At 43.9% G+C, this 21,855-nt stretch overlaps 1 protein-coding gene across 1 annotated transcript in view; it reads left to right on the top strand.

Moving 5' to 3' along the window:
* Positions 1 to 21,855, top strand: part of MYO7B (myosin VIIB) — a 197,759-nt gene that overhangs the window by 29,478 nt on the left and 146,426 nt on the right. Inside the window, exons 6-13 of the mRNA XM_088479264.1 lie at positions 2,417 to 2,559; positions 6,995 to 7,108; positions 8,577 to 8,730; positions 9,250 to 9,326; positions 13,874 to 13,993; positions 16,458 to 16,600; positions 19,872 to 20,082; positions 21,251 to 21,386. Coding sequence (XP_088335390.1) covers positions 2,417 to 2,559; positions 6,995 to 7,108; positions 8,577 to 8,730; positions 9,250 to 9,326; positions 13,874 to 13,993; positions 16,458 to 16,600; positions 19,872 to 20,082; positions 21,251 to 21,386 — 1,098 coding nt within the window. The remainder of the gene's footprint in view (positions 1 to 2,416; positions 2,560 to 6,994; positions 7,109 to 8,576; positions 8,731 to 9,249; positions 9,327 to 13,873; positions 13,994 to 16,457; positions 16,601 to 19,871; positions 20,083 to 21,250; positions 21,387 to 21,855) is intronic.

The following is a 21,855-nucleotide window of genomic DNA, read 5'->3' as shown; positions in this document are numbered from 1 at the left end:
ATTACACTCAATTAATTGTTGATTATGAAAGTGATATCATATTATTTATACTTCTGTGTATTTCAAATTGTAAAGGAGCCGATTTTAGACATATATGTTTATTAAGACTCATTTACAAACTACAAAATCTGTGAGCCTGCAATGCTTATTTATGAGCACAAGCGTCTTTCAAAGTGCATGTAATGAGCAGGCATGTTGAAATACAGTGTTTGGAAACACTCCACTAACAGTAGTCTGTGCCTAGCTTTGTGTGTTGGCGAATGTTTCGGAAAATGGTCAGGGGTTTTACTATAGGTCAACTTTGAAATTTATTTGTGGGTTTCCCATAATTTGTAAGTTTTACTGGAAATGTAGATAAAATGGCTACCAGAAGTCCAATGCTTTCTTCATTTATGCTGGACCTTCTGCATATGCATTTGTTGAAGATGCTCAATAAATGCTCACCTCAAATGCGCTGATGCTTTGTGAGCCTCTTACATGGTCTATAACCTTGTTGCACATAATTTGAGTACAGAGATAATGGATGTCTTTCACACTTAAGAAAGTTTGAGAATCTCCCAATATTTGTTTGTTAAAGAACAATTTTCAACACTATACCAGCTAGTATCATCAAATCCCAGCCTACCCCCTCTTTAGGGCCAACCCAATTCCCTTTATTCACTTAATCTTCTTTTAATAATATTTTATTTCTTAAACTGCACTACCATTTAGTGAATGATTGTATGGCAGACTCTCTCCCCTTTACTGCAGTGGGGTTGAGAGATTGCAGCTTGTTATTGATCCACTCACAAACTCCCTCTGCCATAATTTTAGGTTGAGGAACTAAACAAGGGAACAAAACTGAAGAACAACATTAGGATGCAAAGTGGATTGAACTATGGGGCTGCGAGAATACGTAGGGCTAATGCATTTGCACCAGCCCATTGCTAGGTGCTAGAGATCTGTACGAAACTAAACCATACACTCAAAATCATACAGAGCTTTACATACATGCCCACAGCACTCCCATGTCACTCCCTCAAGATGGGGTGGTTCTATGTGCTTGCATTGTTGTATCCCCCGCCATCCCCCCCTACCCCCCCACACACACACCCTCCACCCTTCCCAGACAGATATATGCAATGTGTGTGCTTTCTCATCTGCACGTGCATCGTATGAAAAAAAATCACCGTCTATGTCCATGCACAGAGATCTGTCATACTCAGAATCAGGCCTTATGCATGTAGAGTGTAGAGTTGAGACTTGGGGGCTTATTCTGAATTAGGAGCAAAGCAAAGAAAACATGTAACTGTGCACCTGGACAAACCATGTTGCCAGGGGCGGCGAGAGGGGGGGGAGCGGGTACAGATTACCCGGGCCCGGGCTTCCTGAGGGCCCTGGCGGGGGCCCAGGACCGGTGCCGCTCCCCCCTCACAGCAGCCCAGCACACAGCGTATGCTGAGCTGCAGTGGAGACTGCTCGTGGCTGCTGAGCAGCAGCCACAGCAGTCTCCTATGCCTGTGCGGGGGATCGCGCCCCCCCTGGCTTTGCGCCGGGCTGAGGGGGCTCAGAGCACGGCGCTGCAAATCTTTTTTTTTCTCGGCAAGGGGGGTGTGGCCACGCCTCCTGCAATTAGGCCACGCCCCCTATTACCTGGGCCCGCCACGGCCCTTGGCGGGCCTGCATGTTGCAATGCACGGGGAGCAAATACATTTATTTAATTTTGCATGCAGGATAAGTACTGGCTGCTTTTGAATATACAGGACAGCTTTATTTTTACATTGCAATTTAGATGTGACTTTGCACACTACCCTCTCAAATCCTAATCTCTCTGCACATTATAAATCTACCCACCTGCAGCGCAACATGGTTCTGCCACATTGCAAAGTTCCTGCTTTGCCCCTAACACAGAATCAGCCCCATGACATTTCAGCCCTCAGAGGTTATGGCGACTTCAAGGTTTTCAAAGCAAAGTCCATGTCTGTAAATGTGCCCTTTCCATCTCTGTACCTCATTTAGGGCCTATTTATCAATGAATATTTGTGAATTGTTAGTTTTTTGGTTGATACCCGTAAATATAAGGTGCCCCCTGAATATACCATGGAGGTCCCTCCATCTCTGACAGCAGCCGCAGACCCCATAGGTTTAGCATTTATTCACATTGCCGTTTTAAACCTATCGGTCAAAGCCCTGGCCCAGGTTGATCTTGCCTTATATATTATTGTCGCTTTAAATATATACAGTAAGTCTCCTGAATCGCATCAATGGTTGCATTGCACAAACTATTACATAATAATTCTATTACAATATTACATATTGCTCATAATTAAACAAAAATATAAATCAACCTGTCAACAACAGAAAATGTACACATACATCATATCCTATACTGTAGTTTTGTATAATTTTTCCTTTCATTTTGGCTTGTTCGTCACAGCTTTTGGAAATGCGAAAACCATCAGAAACGACAACTCCAGCCGTTTTGGAAAATACATTGAAATTCACTTCTCCAAGGAGAATGTGATTGAGGGAGCTCGTATTGAGCAGTTCCTGTTGGAGAAGTCACGTGTCTGCAGACAGGTCAGTCACCCAGAACATCGTTTCCCTCAGCTATGACACGCATCCATATTACAAGGGTACAAAATAGTAAATAGTCATAAAATACATAAACTCTTATGGTTTGAAGCAAAGTTGGCCGCAATTACGTCTCAAATCAAAGGCGCAATTTGAGTTAATTAAAAAAAAACTGCAGTTGCCACCATATAGAAAGGGGCAATTATTTTAGTATGTACAACTATTTTACTATGGAAGCACCCATGGAGTCTATTTATCTAGCAGTGAAAAGTGGGGAGGAGTAAACCAGTGGAGCAGTTGCCCATAGCAACCATTCAGCTCCTACCTGTTATTTTATAGACTGTACTCGATAAATGCTACTTGAAAGCTGATTGGTTTCTATGGGTAACTTCTCCACTTGTTCACTTCTCCACACTTTTCACTACTTGATAAATAGACCTCCATGTCTCTCATCTGTTCACCTGTCAGAAAATGGAATATACGATCAATGCTTTAAATTAAGCTTGTGTCCACATACACTGGATTTTTCCTGAGTCATGTTTCACCATGTTTTTTTCTACAGATGTACGTGGACCCATGTTTTCGTTTTGGTTCTAATTCATCCTCGTATTTTGGTTGTGGGAAAACCACCCTCAAGTGTTTTGGTTCGGATTCAAATTTGGTTCCGTTTTGGACTCCTTAAAAATCGATAAAAAATCTATAAAAACAGCTAAAATCATGTAATTTGGACCTGTTCACATGCAATTCAAAACCCGAGTTTGTTTTTTAAATCCAAGTTCCAAACAGACTGCAGATCTGAGTCGGGACTCAGTCCCACTCGGAACTTCAAAGTGATTCTGGACTCAATTCGATTTGGAACCCCTAAGTTCCGATGTGTTTGTAATTCAGGGAAACCGAACCGCTCATCTCTAGTTTTTACTGCTGTTGGATTTGTTATGTTTGGTCTCGTGCACATTCTAAAGCACTGATTGGTTACATGCTGGTCCTAGCTTTGCCCACTCTGAATTTTCTCATACACAAATGCGGATGAGAAAAAAGTTATTTATGGATAATGCATTTAAATTAGGGGTGTGCACCGGCCACTTTTCGTGTTTTGTGTTTTGGTTTTGGATCTGGATCTTTCTTCGTGTTTTGGATCTGGATTGGTTTTGCCAAAACCACCCTTCCGTGTTTTGGGTTCTGGGTTTTGTGTTTTGGATCTGTATTTTTTTGAAAAAAAGCATCAAAACAGCTAAAATCACAGAATTTGTAGGTTTTTCTGCTCCTATGCTATTATTAACCTCAATAACCTTAATTTCCACTCATTTCCAGTCTATTCTGAACACCTCACACCTCACAATAGTGTTTTTATGTCCAAAAGGTTGCACCGAGGTAGCTGGATGACTATGCTAAGCGACACGAGTGGGCGGCACAAACACGTGACCCATCTAGGCGTGAAACTGCAGTGGCAGACAGGATGGCAGTTTGAAAAACTAGGCCCCAAACTGTACATAATGCAAAGAAAAAAAAGAGGTGCAAGATGGAATTATCCTTGGGCCCTCCCACCCACCCTTATGTTGTATAAACAGGACATGCACACTTTAACAAACCAATCATTTCAGCGCCAGGGTCTGCCACACAACTGTGGCTGAAATGATTGGTTCGTTTGGGCCCCCACAAAACAAGCTGGCAATTAATCTGTCCCTGCACAAACTGGCTCTACGGAGGCAAGATGTCATCCTCATCCTCCTCATCCACCGATTCCTCACCCTCTTCAGGGTGTACATCCTCATCCTCACAGAGTATTAATTCGTCCCCGCTGGAACCACAGGTCCCTCTGTACGTTCTGGAGGCTGGTCTCCCTGGAAGAGTTGATAATTCATTTTATGAACATCATCTTCTCCACATTTTGTGGAAGCAACCTCCTACGCCTTTCGCTGACAAGGTTCCCGGCTGCACTAAACACTCTTTCGGAGTACACACTGGAGGGGGGGCAACTCAGGTAAAATAGAGCCAGTTTGTACAGGGACCTCCAAATTGCTTCTTTTTCCTGCCAGTACAGGTACGGACTGTCTGACATGCCTACTTGGATGCTGTCACCGATGTAATCCTTTAACAGACAGACTCACGCTTGTCGCTGCTGCTTTGAGGATGCAAGTGCGGCTACATCCCACACAATTCACAAAGACAGAAAAAAAAGAACAATATTTTTATTGTTTGTGTAGCACACTTTGAGGGTGTCACCACCCTTTAACAGACAGACGCACGCTTGTCGCTGCTGCTTTGAGGATGCAAGTGCGGCTACAGCCCACACAATTCACAAAGACAGAAAAAAAAAGAACAATATTTTTATTGTTTGTGTAGCACACTTTGAGGGTGTCACCACCCTTTAACAGACAGACGCACGCTTGTCGCTGCTGCTTTAAGGATGCAGGTGCGGCTACAGCCCACACATTTCACAAAGACAGAAAAAAAAAGAACAATATTTTAATTGTTTGTGTAGCACACTTTGAGGGTGTCACCACCCTTTAACAGACAGACGCACGCTTGTCGCTGCTGCTTTAAGGATGCAGGTGCGGCTACAGCCCACACATTTCACAAAGACCGAAAAAAAAAGAACAATATTTTTATTGTTTGTGTAGCGCACTTTGAGGGTGTCACCACCCTTTAACAGACAGACGCACACTTGTCGCTGCTGCTTTGAGGATGCAGGTGGAATCTAGACGGGATTTGGAACCGGGGACACACTACCTCCATCAATTGTCTAAATCCCACTGCACTAATGGCGGATACCGGACGCACGTCTAACACCAACATAGCAGTCAAGGCCTCAGTTATACGTTTTGCTTCAGGATGACTGCTGTCGTACTTCATCCTCATCGCTAGGGACTGTTGGAGGGTCAATTGTTTAGTAAAAGTAGTGATGTTCCTACTTCCTCTCTGGGATGATGAACAACTCCCAGCAGCAGCAATAGCACTAGGAGGAAGTGGTTCTTGACCTTTCCCTATTTTATTTTTATCGGAGAAAGTTTGGTCCTCCATTTATGTTATATTGATATATACGTGCGGCTAAAGCGCACACAAACACAGAAAATATTTTTTTATTTTGCTGGAGAGTAGTGCACTTTGTGGGTTACACCACCCTTTAAGAAATGATCCAGCCGGCTCTTTACTTATGGGACACAGGCGCACGCTTGGCGCTGCTCCTTTGTTGATGCACGTGCAGCCACAGTGCACACAAGTCACAAACACAGAAAATATATATTTTTTTGGTTTGGAGTGTACTTTGGGGGTTACAGCACCCTTTAACGGTCAAGCCAGCCGGCCCTTTACTTATGACACATGCGCACGCTTGGCACTACTTTGTTGATGCACGTGCGGCTACTGCGCACACAATTCACAAACACAGAAAATAATTTTTTTTTTGGTTTGGACTGGAGTGTACTTTGGGGGTTACAGCACCCTTTAATGGTCAAGCCAGCCGGCCCTTTACTTATGACACAGGCGCACGCTTGGCACTACTTTGTTGATGCATGTGCGGCTACTGCGCACACAATTCACAAACACAGAAAATATATATTTTTTTGGTTTGGACTGGAGTGTACTTTGGGGGTTACAGCACCCTTTAACGGTCAAGCCAGCCGGCCCTTTACTTATGACACAGGCGCACGCTTGGCACTACTTTGTTGATGCACATGCGGCTACTGCGCACACAATTCACAAACACAGAAAATAATTTTTTTTTTGGTTTGGACTGGAGTGTACTTTCGGGGGTTACAGCACCCTTTAACGGTCAAGCCAGCCGGCCCTTTACTTATGACACAGGCGCACGCTTGGCACTACTTTGTTGATGCACGTGCGGCTACTGCGCACACAATTCACAAACACAGAAAATATATTATTTTTTTAGCACTTGGGGGGAGCACCCCTGATGGACAGAGCTCCCCTTTAGGACTGGGACACTGCACAGGACTTTGGAGTGGACACAGCCCCTATGGAGAACTGACTGCACAACACAGTCCAGCCAGCCCCTATGGACTTTGAAGTAGTGGACACAGCCCCTATTAACAACAGCAGCACAGCACAACACAGCCAGCCCCTATGGACTTTGAAGTAGTGGACAACAGCAGCACTACACTACACTACACTACACAGCCCAGCCAGCCCTAACTCCCACCCTCCCTCTTCACTGTCCACAGCCGAGTGAGAAAATGGCGCCGACGCAGGTACCTTATATAGGATCCAAAACCCGCAAGACTCGGAAGGCGGGATGATGACGTTTTGCCTCGATTTCAGATCCGAGTCAGGCGGGAAAAGTCGAGCCTGACTCGGATCGGACTCGGATCGGGGGGGCTCGGGGGGGTTCGGATTTCAGAAATCCGAACCCGCTCACCCCTAATTTAAATTGTTGGTTATCTGATATATATGTATTATATATATATTCACTGTTATTGTTCATCAGGCTTCAGGTGAGAGAAACTATCACATATTCTACAGCATGCTGCTTGGAATGGGTTCAGAGCATAAGAAGCAACTTCACCTGGGCAACTCTTCAGACTACAAGTACCTGACTATGGTAATCCCCTTACTTATTCATGTGTCTCAGATTTACTTCTTTACCATAATCTGAGTTGGAAGCAATCAATTAAAAGCAAGTAACTTTGCACCTGGGCAAAACCATGTTGCACTGCAGATGGGGGAGATGTGAAATGAGCAGAGAGATTTTGGAAGGGCGTGTTCAAATTTAAATCTAAAATTGCAGTATAAAAATAAAATTGTCCAGCATTTGTGGGCTACATGCAAAAGCAGCCAGTACTTACCATACATGAAAAAATAAGTATTTGCACCCCTTACATTGCAACATGGTTTGTTCAGGTGCAAACTTAATTATTTATTTTTATGCATTACGCCCAGCCCAGAATCAGGCCTTATGAGGGAATGCATTCAATAAGCCGGCGGTCGAAATGCCGACCGCCGGCTTCCCAACTCTCAAATCCCAGCAGAGGACTAATGACAGGCGTTGAAATCCCGACGTCTGTCATTATACCTACACCGGGAGCACAATGCCCGGCATACCGAACAAAGGTAAGCAGGGTGCCGGGTGCGGACAGCCGTGGAGGGGGGAGGGTTAGGTTAGGGGCTCCTGGCAGGGACTTAGGGTTAGGCACCCCCCCGGGGGGAGGTTAGGGTTAGGCACCCCCGGGGGGAGGTTAGGGTTAGGCACCCCCGGGGGAGGTTAGGGTTTGGCACCCCCCCAGGAGACTTAGGTTTAGGCTGCAGCGACGGGGGGTTAGGGTTAGGCACCCCTAAGGAAGGGTTAGGGGGGGAAAGGGTTAGCGATAGGATAAAAACTTACCTTGTTGGGATCTTCCTCTTCTAACTTCCGCCGTATTAGGCCTGCCGGGCTCACGTCCGGCGGTATTTAATACCGATCCCCTTATGAGCGCAGTCCAGTTATTAAAGATGCATATATGCAGGCACATCCAACCAGCTAGAACCAATTTCTTCACATACAGTTTTTGGCCCACATCTGCCTAGTAGGTCTAATGGGTATATTTACTAATAAGTGCTGATAGTGCTGGTTTTCTATCGCCACTTATACTGTAGTATTAGAAAACATCTTATATCTACAGTACTATAGACCTACGGATCGGTGCAGTGCTTTCTACAACTCGCCTGCCAGCGACAGGCCATTTATTTGGGCAAGCTTGGTGGTGTTCAAATGGCGGAACCACTGTTTAGTAAATCTGGGGTTTATATTATTTTATATTATTTTAGTAGTAAAAGCATTGATTTTGCTTTGATATTCCATTCTAAAGTGTAGTTTCTGAGTGGTTTCCAGTGGGTTTGTGCTTTTAGTAAATCCATGGATACCGAAGCCGCAAAACCGCCATTTAGTAAATATACCTCTATGACTTTGCAAGACAGACATTCTTGTGTGGTGCTTTTTGTCAATGTAGTCATGTGTACTAAGATGCACAGGCTGTGTTAATGACATAACAGTAATGAGATATACTTTACGTCATGTTATCTTCTCATTTTAGGGAAGCTGCACAGTCTGTGAGGGGCGCAATGATGTCAGAGATTTCATTCAAGTTCGCTCTGCTATGAAGATTCTTCTTTTCTCTGAGCAAGATCACACTGACATTATTAAATTGCTGGCGGCTGTTCTACACCTGGGCAACTTGGAGTTCCAAAGTACGCACTGTATTTTGTTCAATTAAACATCAGTAATGGTGTCATATATTTCACGCTCATATTCGTCAGTGTCTATATTCTATAAGGGCATATTCAATTAGCCGCGGAGTTTACCCTGCGATCAATTGGCGTCCAACATCCCCGCAGCGCAGGGAAAAGCTATTCAATAAAATAGCCTTTTTCCCATGCCAAAAAATCAGGACTCACGCGAAAACACACTGATTCCGCATAAACTGCGGAATCAATGGGTTTTTTACCCGCACGCGAGCCCAATTTGGTTGTTTTTTACCCGGATTTTACTTCGCACCTCCATGAGCTGCGAGGTAAAGTCCGACTGCGGGGAATCGCGAATGGGGTCTCGGGAACTCGCGCGCTGGGTATCCCCGCTAATTGAATAGGTCCAGCGCGGCAATTAGCCACGGGTTAAAACCCCACAGCTAATTGACTATGCCCCTATGAAGTATTTGCATGTCTTACAATGTACTCAGTCTATACTCAATCTTATGGTTTTAACTGCAGGTGCGATGTATGGAAATCTCGATTGCTGTGATGTTTGTGATTCCATCCATTTGACCAGTGTTGCTACTTTGCTTGAGGTAACCAAGAGTTTTTTCTTCCACAGCTATTAATATTTTGACATGAGATCAGTTCTCGTCTTAACTTGCTGGAGCTTTGAAATTGAAACATTAAAACCTCTGACTACTAAAACTGAAATACAAGTTGCCTCCTAGAAGAGTGCTTGTCACATACCAATCTCAGACCTGTTTATCATTGCTGGTCTACGTGCGGTGCTGGGCAGGTTGCCGTTCTTCTTGTGCACACCCAAATCACTGCTGTCTCTATTTACAATACACCAGATCTTCTGGGGGAAAGCTTTATCGGTTTTGTATCCTTCACACAGCATTTTCTAGCAATTTCAAATTATTATCCATAATTTATTAAACTTATTCTTAAATCATTGCTTCCATTAGGGCTCACATTAAAGAGGCAAATTACCTATTAGCAACCTGAAGGAGGCCACCAACAGTTACTGAAGAAAACTTCTACTGTTCCTCAGTGCATCCAGATCCTTCTCTCTCTTTGTTTCTCTGTGTCAGTGCCTCTTCCATGGGAATAGGAGTGGTCCTATGTCAGTATTATAAGCTTGGCAGGTATTATCCATGTGGTTACTCCATGAAATACTGATTAGAACAACTCTATTTGAGACCTGTAAGTTTTTACTGGAAAATTCTCTATAGAGAAATATGGAGCATTTCACCCATTACTATTTACATGGATCATTTAGAACTCATCATTTATAATCTGCTCAATAGTTGAATCTTCGACAAGCCAGAAGGACACCTTTCTTCTCTCATCCTGATCTCATCCTGACCTGCAGCAGAGGTTCAAGAAACTTTAAAGCAGATGTTTTGATCCTCTTGATCAAGAATCTCTAAAATAGCCTTTTCCAATGTTAACAGCAACATCTATCGATCTTTTACAAAACCTTTGTAAGACCTTCATTGTGCTAGATATTCGCCCCAAGTTTCTCCTTTGGGCTCCTTGCTATCAGGACATACTAGCATCAGGAAACCTCCAGAACCCATTACCAGTGGTTATTTGTGGCATGATTTAAAGAAGTGACTGAGTATATTTCACTGTGTCCTGCAGTTGCCAAAGGTCTCTGGTCCCTCCCTTCCTGTTCCCATTCCTAAAAATCCTCACACACATATTTTATTGCAAGATTTACACATAATAATGATATTGATGAGTCTAGTAATATAACTCTTCCATTTACTGTCTCTGGTTCCCATCCTAAACTTTCATCCCCAGTTCCTTTCTCTTTCTGTCACTTCTTCTATTAATACTACCATGTCACATCCACAAGATGTTCCCGAGAAGTTCTGCTTGAAGTATCTTCATACACTGATAGACATCATTGACTAGTATCTCTTCCACTTCCAGGTGATAGAATATTGCTCAAATATCAAATTCAATGCACCTTTGATGAAACGCCTTTTGGAATGTATCAACCCAATTCCAGCTGAAGTTACATGCTTAACTTTTTATTTCAAATATCTTCCATGTTTCTTTTCTTAAATTATTAGCAATCAGTTATTTTTGCTTCAAAAAAACTTTACCAAAAATATCTTTTGTTTCAATTTTGGAAAACAGCATTTCTTGTAGGTGATTTCCTAACCTGTTGGACTGGTTATGCTATGATCCTGAAAAAATCTTTCATCAGAGCTTTTGCTAACTGTGTTTTATCCATGATATCTATTGAAGCTGTGTCAGGAGGCGATCTGTAAGAGCTGGGCTCCTCTCGTTTATCATTACACTCAGCTGTGTTGCTTTGTGGGTTCACCCACACTGCCTGCGACAGTTACATTCACAAATATATGTAAAAGTTCCATGGGCTTACTAAAAGTAAAGATGAAGAGTAGGCCTAGGGTGTATATTTGCAGTTTAGGATGAAAACTACTTTTAAAATCTGTAATCCATCCCAAAGCTTATTTCTCATATGTGTCATTCGATTACTTATTTACTAATCGTTTCTGTGCATAAGATACATTTTGCATCTTATTTGCATCGCAAATGCAATGAAGCACTCTCAAAGAACCTGATTTAGAGTAGTATGCAACAGGGCCAGACTGCCCATCTGGCACTTCTGGCAAATGCCAGAAGAGCCGATGGGCCGGTCTGGCGTTAAACACTGGCCGAGCAGATCCGCCTCCTGGCGCTCTGTTTGGCCGGGATACTGACAGGGGCATACCATGAGGCCAGGCCCCCATGACTCACGGCACGTCCCGTGAGGCGTAACAACGCCCCTTTTCAGACGAGGCCAGGCCCCTTTAGTCCCAGTCCATCCCTGGTATGCAAACATGATGGTTAGCGTACTACCTCGAATTGTGAGAGACCTGCGCATGCACAGGATCTGTACTGTGCATTTGGGGGGCAGAGCAGGGGCGGTGACTGCTACAAAATGCGGTAGTGTTTTGTAGGCATGGCCAAGCCAGGAATTGCATCTTCCGACGCAGACTTCCTGGATTTGGCTACGGAGCTGTGAGAGGCAATCTGAGTAACCTGAGGGCTGCTCAGATTGCCGATGGTCTCTCCGAAGAACCGACGCTTCATCTTAAGGTGCGTATCCACTAGCAGACTGTGAAACAACTGCACGATTACGACATTATAATCGTGCAGTCGTTTCACAGTCTGTGCTGTGCCTACACTGAATGTTCAGTCGTTCAGTGTAGGCACCCATCCTCATCCCCGAACATGGCCAATCTGTCATTATCGGCAGATTGACCAGCATGTTCAGGCGCTGATAGATGTCAAAAACGTCAAGTGGGAGCACGCATTGCTGGTCGTTTTTGACATTTAGACGACTGATTTGTGCCCGATTAACAAGCGATTGAACGATAACGATGTCGTTATCGTTCAATCGCACTGTTTAATCGGGTAGTGGATACCCACCTTTAGGACGCAGCACTCGGATCTACGATGCAGTCAGGAGGCGTCTATTTACACCAGTCCCCTCCTGCTGCATCAGTATATTAGTTGTACCGTATTGCATATCTGCTTCCCTGCGGCTGTGCAATACCGTACAACTCTGAATCAGGCCCAAAGTGAACTATAGACGCTTTTTAATCACACAGGAACTAGTTTTAAATATGTACAAAGTCACAGATGAAGTACAACAGAACTTAGCATGAGTGAAAGCCGCGGCCGTTGCATTGTAGCACTTCGTATACAGATTCAGACTCATTCACAGACAGGCTCTGTAGTCAGATTCGCCACATGCATTTAAAAATGCATTAGGCTAATAACTTTTTAAGGGGTTGCATAGTAAGAACCATTAATCAATGTATATGTCGATATCACATAGATTTTTGCATACCATTGACTTATATTTCCTAATGCTTGGAGAGGCAGAACATGGGAGGGCAATAATAATCTGAATCAGTAAGGGTGACATACCCATGTATTGGATATGAATGTGTCCTTGGATACATCTATATAGAGGCTTATCTCCTGCAGGCACTGGAGGGTTTGGGATGATGATGATGGTTATCAGTAGCACTGTATAGCATCCTCTGATTAGATTATTGCTTATAGACCTCTCCATCTGATAGTCTATATAATAATAAAGTTCTGTCCCATCGCCAACAAGCGTGCACCCCAACTGCTCCCATTGATAGGGAGACGGGATAGACCTTAACCTAGCAGGAGCCAGGAGAGGAGGAGTAATGCACCACCAGGAACGTGGTAGGTATGGGGGTGGCAGAGGACTTAGTGTGGGCAGGTGCTACAAAAAAGTGGGGGGCTGGCATTACAGTAGCAGGGAGTTAAGATGAAGCGGGGATGGGACAGCGGGGTTGGGTGGGACAGAGCAGTAGGGCAGGTCGGAACAGCCGACAGACACTGAGGTGAGTACATATTATAATATATAATATTTGTCATCGCAGCTATATTTTAGCAGCAACACTAATATTATAGCCATCTATTCACATTTAGATTCTAGATTGATCTTTGCGCCCCCTTGGTGTTCATTTGTTATCATCTCATCTATAATATAATTGTATCAATTTTGGCAGTGCAGACTTGCTAGCTGGGGTGCTGCAATTCAATTATTCAATGATTCATTCTTGTCTGTTCCCTTTTTATTGCTGGCAGTATATGCGCCTGGTTTTATATGTTTCATCTATTCACATTACTTAATTGCCATTTGGGCTACTGCAGGAAAGAAGATGGCCTGGTGGTATTTGTGTTTCATTACACTTTTTAATGACTGTCAAGACTATATTTTCTTATGTACTGTATATGTCACTACATTACATTATGACATTGTGTACAGAGTGTTAGCATTTACTACAAACTTTGATAATCCACAGCACTACGCTATGTTACCCAGTCACATTGTTGTCCATCCTAACTTAGATTTCATCATGTCTGTATTAAATTCAACTGGACAATCGTTTTGGGCCCATGTACAAAGCCATTTTGAACAAATTTTGTCTAAAATGCCAAATTTACAGAAGAAATTGCTACAAGGCTGATAGCTTTAAGAAATCATAATGAAGAAATCATATTCACAGCCAGTATGTATACTTTGTCACAGTTTACACAATATGCACAGAGCTGATTTCCCCTTTTTCTCTGCTAGATTAACTTAATGGAACTAAAAAACTGCCTTACAAAACACACCATTATAGTTCGAGGAGAAAGCGTTTGCAAGCCTCTGACCTGCTCACAGGCATCTGACGGCCGAGATGCTTTCACAAAGGTAATATCACCATACAGTATAGAGGGGCTAAACAATGCTGCTTCACTATGTGTCACTTGTATTTCCTCAGAACAGCTACACATTGGGATATACAGTACAGTAGTCTGTGAAGGTTCTGACAATAGCCATAACCTAAATTACATCAACTTATATTATCTTGTTTCAGATTGCTCGGATTATAATTAAAAAAGATTTAACTTTTCACTGGAATATGTGTAATATTGCCTATTATATTTTGGCATCTCCCATTGGTAGTTTTTTTTTGGGTAATAGGAGTAGAGAGGTTGGCTAGTAATTCTTTTTCCAGGCAGCAATGCAATAACCTTGTCATTTTCCGGTTTTTACGACAAGGGGCCAAATGTAATTGGGTGAGAGTTTAGAAAATGTGAGAATTTAGCAATAAGCTCTTACACTTTTTAAACTCGTCCAATGTAATAGAGTCCGAGTGCAAACTCACCTGTTTTTCAGACTGAACTCTCACGATTTAAATTCTCATCCAGATGTTTTCCCATTTTGAAAATACAACTTGACTAATGTAATAGCGTGAGAGTTTACTGCTGATCTCTCACATTTTCTAAACTCTCACCCCATTACATTTGGCCCATGGTGATTTAGTTCATGAAAGAACTGACCAAAAGTATCACGTTACTAATTAAATTAATTGTTAATTCTAACTCACCAAATGCTACCTGTTAATAGTATACAGTGTATGCATTACAGCACAAAAGTAAGCACTGTTTGTAATAAAGTTAGGGGTAAATTTAGTAACACATTTTTTTGCGGGAAATCCTCTGAAGACAGTTGTATTCAGTGGATTCCTGAAAAATGTAAGTATCCCCATAATGTGCTGACCGCAGAAGATGTCAGAGATATCTGCTGCAGTCCTTCTGAAAAGCAGTCCACATAGAGGACCTCATTCAGAGTCGGTCGAAGCGGCCGCACGGTCGTACGCCACCGATGTTCGCTATACTGCACATGCGTAAAGTTCGCAATGCGCGTGCGCAAACTAGCCGCTACGATCAGAAATTTCTCTCTCCTTGAACACAGCCAGGTCGGTAGTTTGATTGACAGATTGAGGCGTTTCTGGGTGGTAACAGGGGAAGGTGCTTGAAAACGGGTGAGTGGAGATCCGAACGCAGGCGTGCCTAATTATGCGAACAGCAGTTTATGGGAGTGCATACGGTTTATGGGAGTGCATAATTAACAAAGTAGCGTCATGGCACATGTGACATGGGAGGTTTTTACACTGACATGATCGTAGAGCTTAAGAGAGGGTATGGTCAACCTTAAGCTCTACGACCAGTTCCGATGGTCTCGATTAATCCTTATATGCCCGGAGATGACGTGCAATGCGTACGAGAAGGGGGCGTATTTTTTTTAATTCCGGCCACTTCCTCCCCTTGGTCGGCCAGCTACCGATCCGAACTTAGGGACGCAACTTGCGAGGGAATCATTTGCATATCCGGCCCCTTTTCCCGTACGACCGTGCGGCCGCTTCGACCGACTCTGAATGAGGTCCAGACTGCTAAATGGCAGGATAAAGGCAACACACACACACATCTCTATATATAATTGCAATGTTGATGAGATTGTCTGACATCGACCATTATCAATTATATTACCCCTGTGCTCACACCCCAGGGGTTGTTGGGATGAGTACTATCATCCACAGGACTGGTTTCTTCCAGGGACGTCCCCTGTCATACTCCTGAGATTTGATATAAAAGTGATTAGAATAATATAAAGAAGATATTTATAAAGAGATGAGGCAGCAGCAGCTCAGCCTCGCTTATGTATAGTCAGACACTGCTTGCAGAGCTGAGGGCGGGGCCACACCACGGACAGAAAGCTGCACAGAAAGAGAGCTAATAGAGGCATGCCTCTGAGTATGGGGGGTGCGTGCCTTGAGTACTGATGGACATCTTGATTGTGTCATGTGACAAGGAAGTGCACTGCAGTGTTTAGCGATCGAGCTCAGTCAGCAGCAGCAAGAGAAGACAAAGTGATGTAGGTAGGAGAATCAATGGACACTGAAGCTTAGTGTTGTGAAGGGAGAGTTACAGTGAGTATGGGGTGAGACGGGCTCCCAGCACTCAGACCCATCGCCATGTGTGCCTCCCAAGCCATTGACCTCACTGCACGTCACTGGTTTCTTCTAGGGGTGGAGGCCCAAATTTCTCCTTTGGGAAGGAGACCACATGCATTTTGTATTGCAAACCCACCGCTTAGTGAATTTACCTACTAGTCTATAATTACAATGCAGTAAGGTAATGTATCAGAAAATTCAAACCGAAATATTACAAACTTTATAATTGATAGTGAAGTAAAAATACTTTCAAACTAAAGATCATATTCAGCATATTCGTCTAAGTTTGCAATTTAGTAGATAAAATAAATATTGCAGGCACATGTCATTTTGCCATTTAGTTTTTGTACATGACTGATTTTATTACTGTTATTACAGGGTATTTATGGTCGAATGTTCATGTGGATAGTGACTAAAATCAACGGGGCTATTTTCACGCAAGCATCTAAAGATCTGGGGAATGAGTGCAGGACTATCGGACTATTAGACATCTTTGGTTTTGAGCATTTTAACACAAATAGGTAAGGAAATGTACTGACATTCATAACTAAATTGACTACGTTAGTTGAAAGACCATGAGCTGTTGTCTAGCCAGTGGAGGCAGCCATCCCTGTTTAGCAGCTCCTCCCCTCAGCTCAGTGCGAATTTCCGCTTGGGTCTGGCGACGCTGAGCTGCATTCCTCCTATGGCCACACCTCCAGTGAGTTCTCCGGTGGCCATCTTTCTTAAGGCACATCGCAGATCTTTCTGCAATGTATGTGACTTTTGCTAGTGCTGACTGTCTGTGCTTTATTTCTACTGACTGTCACTCTATACCTATCCCTTTTCTTCTCCTACAGCCCTTACAGGTGTGTGGGAAGAGCTTTTCTTGGATCTCACTTATATAAATTAATGTATTTTTGAGGTCGGCCACATACAGTTGTGTGCTACACAGTGCCATATCTGTGGGCTTGTGTGCTGCATGCTTGTGGGTATGCCAAGAGTAACACTTAGCTTTCCTGTCATGTTGGTATATATCTGTATATATATTTTATCATGTCTGATGAGACGGTTCCCACTCTGCTCTCTTGCAGTCACTACGCTGCAGGGGTAAATATGGAGGATTTATCACAGAATGGGCTGTGTGGTAGGTGCCGTCTGGTCCCTCTGACCCCCCAAATTTGGGACAGGATCCTCCTTGGGCGGAGTTTTCTCAGGTGCTGGCTTCCAACGCGGACCGTCTGGCGGTCCCGACTGCTCTCCCCCATAGGGGGTTACCCTAGCCGTCCATCCCCCCTTCTCTGGGTATACCGCAATTATTGCAGTCCCCCCCTGGGCCTCAGACTGTTAATCCATATACGGGGTTACCTTTGTATTTTCAGTCTTCTCCATTGATGCAGCAGTCCGTCATTCCCTTCCAGGGTCTCCCGCAGGCAGGTCAACCACCATGGGTGGATGTATTGTCTAGTTCAGTCCAGAGTTTGGCGGCCTCATCTTCCGCTTTTCAAACTCTGTTACGGAATGACAAGCCTCAAAAGGCGTCTAAACGCCCTGTTAGGTCATCCCAGTCTGCGCAACTATCAGATTCAGATGTGTCCTCGGATGAGGGGGAATTGCCTGAGGATTCTGACTCTGATTCTCATGTCCGGGAAGTGGAAACGAAATCTTCCATTAATGTGCTGGCATTGGTAAGGGCGGTGTGGTCCATTCTTGATATAGAGGATGACGCGCCAGCCCCTAAGTCCAAGTATCTGAATTTTAAGCAAGCTAAAGTGACTTCAGCGGTTTTTCCTCTTTCTGACCAGCTGACTGACCATATGGCGGAGGCCTGGCAGTCGCCTAGTAAGAGGTTCCAGACGCAGAAACGTTTAGCATCTAGTTATCCGTTTCCTGCAGGTCATTGCAAATAGTGGGAAACTCTGCCGGCGGTGGATTCTCATATTACTCGCTTAATCAAGAGTGCTACCTTGCCTATGTCTTCCATTTCATCCCTGAAAGATCCCACAGACAGGAAGGTGGAGACTTATAGTCAATTTATTTGCTCTCAGGGGCGGTGGTATGTCCGTCCATGGCCATCTCTTGGGTGGCTAAAGCCATTGAGAGCTGGGCCAATGTCCTGGAAGATACTTTTCCTGAGTAAGTTCCGGAGGTTCAGAGAGCTTTAGTGGGACAGATGAGGGATGCCGCTTCCTATATTGGAGAAGCATCTTTGGATGCCAGTCTTCTGACTTCCAGAGTTTCGGTGGCAGCAGTCTCTGCTCGCCGATCTTTGTGGCTCCGTTCTGAGCGGATGCAGATTCTAAGAAGGGCCTGGAGGCCTTGCCCTTTAATGGGGAGATTTTGTTCGGCCCTGAGCTGGACAAAATTGTTGATACCCTTGCGAAGTCTAAGTCTGCATTTCTGCCATCAGCAGCTGCGACTTCTAAAGCTAGGACCTCGGCCTTTCGGTCCTTTCGTACTCAGGATAAGTCCAAGGGTCAGTCTTTCCCATGGCAGTCGTCAACCAACCTAAACAAAAGGAGCAGGCCTGGAGCGCTAGACGCCCTGCTTCCAAGCCAGAGGATAAGCCTTCAGCCTGATGGGATGGGCCTCTCTCTGGGGGTTCCCAGAGTGGGAGGCCGACTTCTTTAATTTGCCCAGTGCTGGTGCAATACCACCACGGATGTTTGGGTATGAGAAGTGGTCTCTCAGGGGTACAACCTTTCCGTTCGTCACAGACCCCCCCAACAGGTCATCTGCATGAGTCTTTCTCAGGACAAGACCAAGGCGTTGCTGGTTCAGGAAGCCATACAGTCGTTGCTGAAAGCAGGGGTCATTGTTCCCATTCTGCTTTCTCAACGCGGAACGGGTTACTACTATTCTCTGTTTCTGGTTCCGAAACCCAATGGGTCTCATCGGCCTATCCTCAACTTGAAGTCGCTGAACAAGTTCCTCAGAGTGCCCAAATTCAGGATGGAAACTCTGCGTTCCATCATTCTGGCTATGGAACCGGGGGATTATATGGTCTCCCTGGACATCCAGGACGCCTACCTCCATGTTCCTATAGCCCCTTAACACCAGCGGTATCTGAGGTTTGCTATACGCCAGCTTCACTTCCAGTTTCAGGCTCTGCCCTTTGGTCTTTCCATGGCTCCAAGGGTGTTCACCAAAGTTATGGCTGTCATGGCTGCCCATCTGCGCAGCCAGGGTATACGGCTTCTGCCATATCTGGACGACCTCCTTTTGCTGGCAGGCTCTCCAGAGCTACTTTTGCTGCATCTGCACCTGACGATCTGCAAGCGCACGGGTGACTGAGAAACTGGGAGAAGTCCTCCCTCATTCTGTCACAGAGGATGGTTCATTTGGGAGCCCTTCTGGACTCTCGTCAGCAAAGGATCTTTCTGGCTCCAGAAAAGATTTCCTCCCTACAACTACAGTTGTCTGAAGAGTTCCCAGCTGTCGATTCACTCGGCAATTAGAGTTCTGGGGTCCATGGTGTCGGCATTCGACATGGTGGAATATGCCCAGTTTCATTCCCGGCCCCTGCTGGGACTGATTCTATCCAAATGAAATGGGTTACCACACTGGATCAGGACTGCGATATGTCTGTGAACGATGTAGTTCACAGATATATCGTCTGTACACACTGGCCAACGGGGGAACGATATATTGGCCGATCAATTGATCGGCCAATATATCGGCCAGTGTGTACCCAGCGTTAGTGAAGAACTAAATAAACACTGGAGCTGACTTATTCTTAAATTAATTAATGAATGAATGCTTGATAACATCTGTGTATTGTCACACACAATAAATAATGCATTCTCTTTCCAGCTTTGAACAGCTTTGCATTAATTTTGCTAATGAACATCTACAGCAGTTTTTTGTGCGCCATATATTCAAGCTTGAGCAACAGGAATACAGTGCAGAGCAAATACCCTGGCAACACATTGACTTTACTGACAACCAGCGCACATTGGATCTCATTGCCCTACGACCCATGAACATCATCTCACTCATTGATGAGGAGAGCAAGTTTCCCCAGGTAAGAAGCTCTGCGGACTTTTGACAATACTTAAAAAAATCTCTGCTCCTCTAGATAAAATCTATAGCACATTAAGCACAAACCATTGTTTCACTGTTCTGGACTGGTGCCTCTTTATTGTTTATGTTTGTGTGGCAAGATGGATCTAGAACAGGGGTGTCAAATTGGCGGCCCTCCAGCGGCAGTGAAACTACACATCCCAGCATGCACTACCACCGTTTTGCTTGTAGGGCATGCTAAAAACTGTGGCAGGGCATGCTGAGATATGTAGTCCCACAACAGCTGGAAAGCTGTGAATTTGATACACCTGATCTAGAAGATTGGGGGATTCAGTATAATCCAGACAGAGTACAGAGGAAATTTGGAAAAACATGACTGCTGCATATACACAGGGTACACGCTGAGACCCAACCTTATTTCAAAGGCTAAGTGATGTAGCAATTGGTGATGTATTCATGCATTTGAAGCACGTTTCTGGTGAAGCAGGCAGTAGCCCGCAAGTGCCATTATCTTGCTGTTATCATTCCACCAGTTTGGGAGCCAATTGACCACTTTCAAGTTTTTAACTTTGTAATGAATAAAACGGAATATATTCAAAATGAATCCTGGAGAATATGCATTTTAAAGTGTGTTTTGGCAAATCTGAGACCAGGCACAGAAGTAGGTATTAAGAAGGGCTAAGCAGGGGTTGTCCTTGTGTGGTTGCTGTTATTAAGTTGCGCACTCCATGCCAAAAATTCTCTATTTGAAAAACCATATGTAGGAGAGAGGGCCATCGGTGCCACAGCCTCTCCAATAAAGATGTGTATTTACTAGGAAAATAGCTCACAATCGGTATGGAACTAAGGAGAAATCATGGAGGAGCTTATAGGAATTCTCTGATTTGTGTATACATCGAGTTATTAACAGCCCCTTCTCTAATTTCAGACCAATTGTGTGGCTCTCCCATGTCCCCTTTTCCCAACAGAGTTCATGTCACTTTTGGATAGTTTGATCATATTTCCGTAAGAGGGAGTAAACAGTAGAGTTGAGATCCCTTAAGGAAGATCAACGAGGACAAAGAGCCTCAAAAGTAGATGGCTGGTAAAGGAGCTAGGGGAAGGTTGAAACAATCACATCATAGTTCATAAAACTCACATAAATTATGTTCTTTTTATTTTTCTTGTAGGGAACAGATGCTACTATGTTGACAAAACTGAATTCCAATCACAGCAAAAGTAACATTTACATTGCATCTAAAAGCGACCATGACACAAAATTTGGAATGAACCATTTTGCGGGAGTTGTGTACTATGAAACTGCAGGTGAGGACTGTGGACTATGCATAACATTGTATTTATCTTTTAAAATATATGGGAAGTCCATAAAAGCACTATTCATATGAAAAATGTACTTTTCACACAAACAGGCTTATTTAATAAGACAAATGAAAAGATAAGCGCTCTTAGCATCCTTAGGTTTATGAGCTGAATACGTTTGGCACATTTCCTTATATGTCCTGTATACCAATAATTATTTTAATATACAATATTTTAATTTTGATGTTTACCCAGTTACAGTTTCAGCGCTTCTTGTTAATCACATCACTATTTGCATAGGTTGTTTTTGCTAATTTAATGTGAAACTGTTTTGCAGAAAATACTGATCACTACATTTATGCACTTTAGGATGTTTGGCACTACAGTATTTGCTATTCCCCAACACAGGATAAGACACCTTGTACAGTTTACACACCTTTATTAAATGACTTTAAAAGGGTCTAATATCACATGA

This window comes from Taudactylus pleione, unplaced genomic scaffold (assembly GCF_031769625.1).
Source record: "Taudactylus pleione unplaced genomic scaffold, aTauple2 ptg000229l, whole genome shotgun sequence".
In the NCBI taxonomy this organism is placed as follows: domain Eukaryota; kingdom Metazoa; phylum Chordata; class Amphibia; order Anura; family Myobatrachidae; genus Taudactylus; species Taudactylus pleione.
The sequence above is the reverse complement of the archived record's forward strand: the minus strand, read 5'-3'. Positions and strand labels throughout refer to the sequence as shown.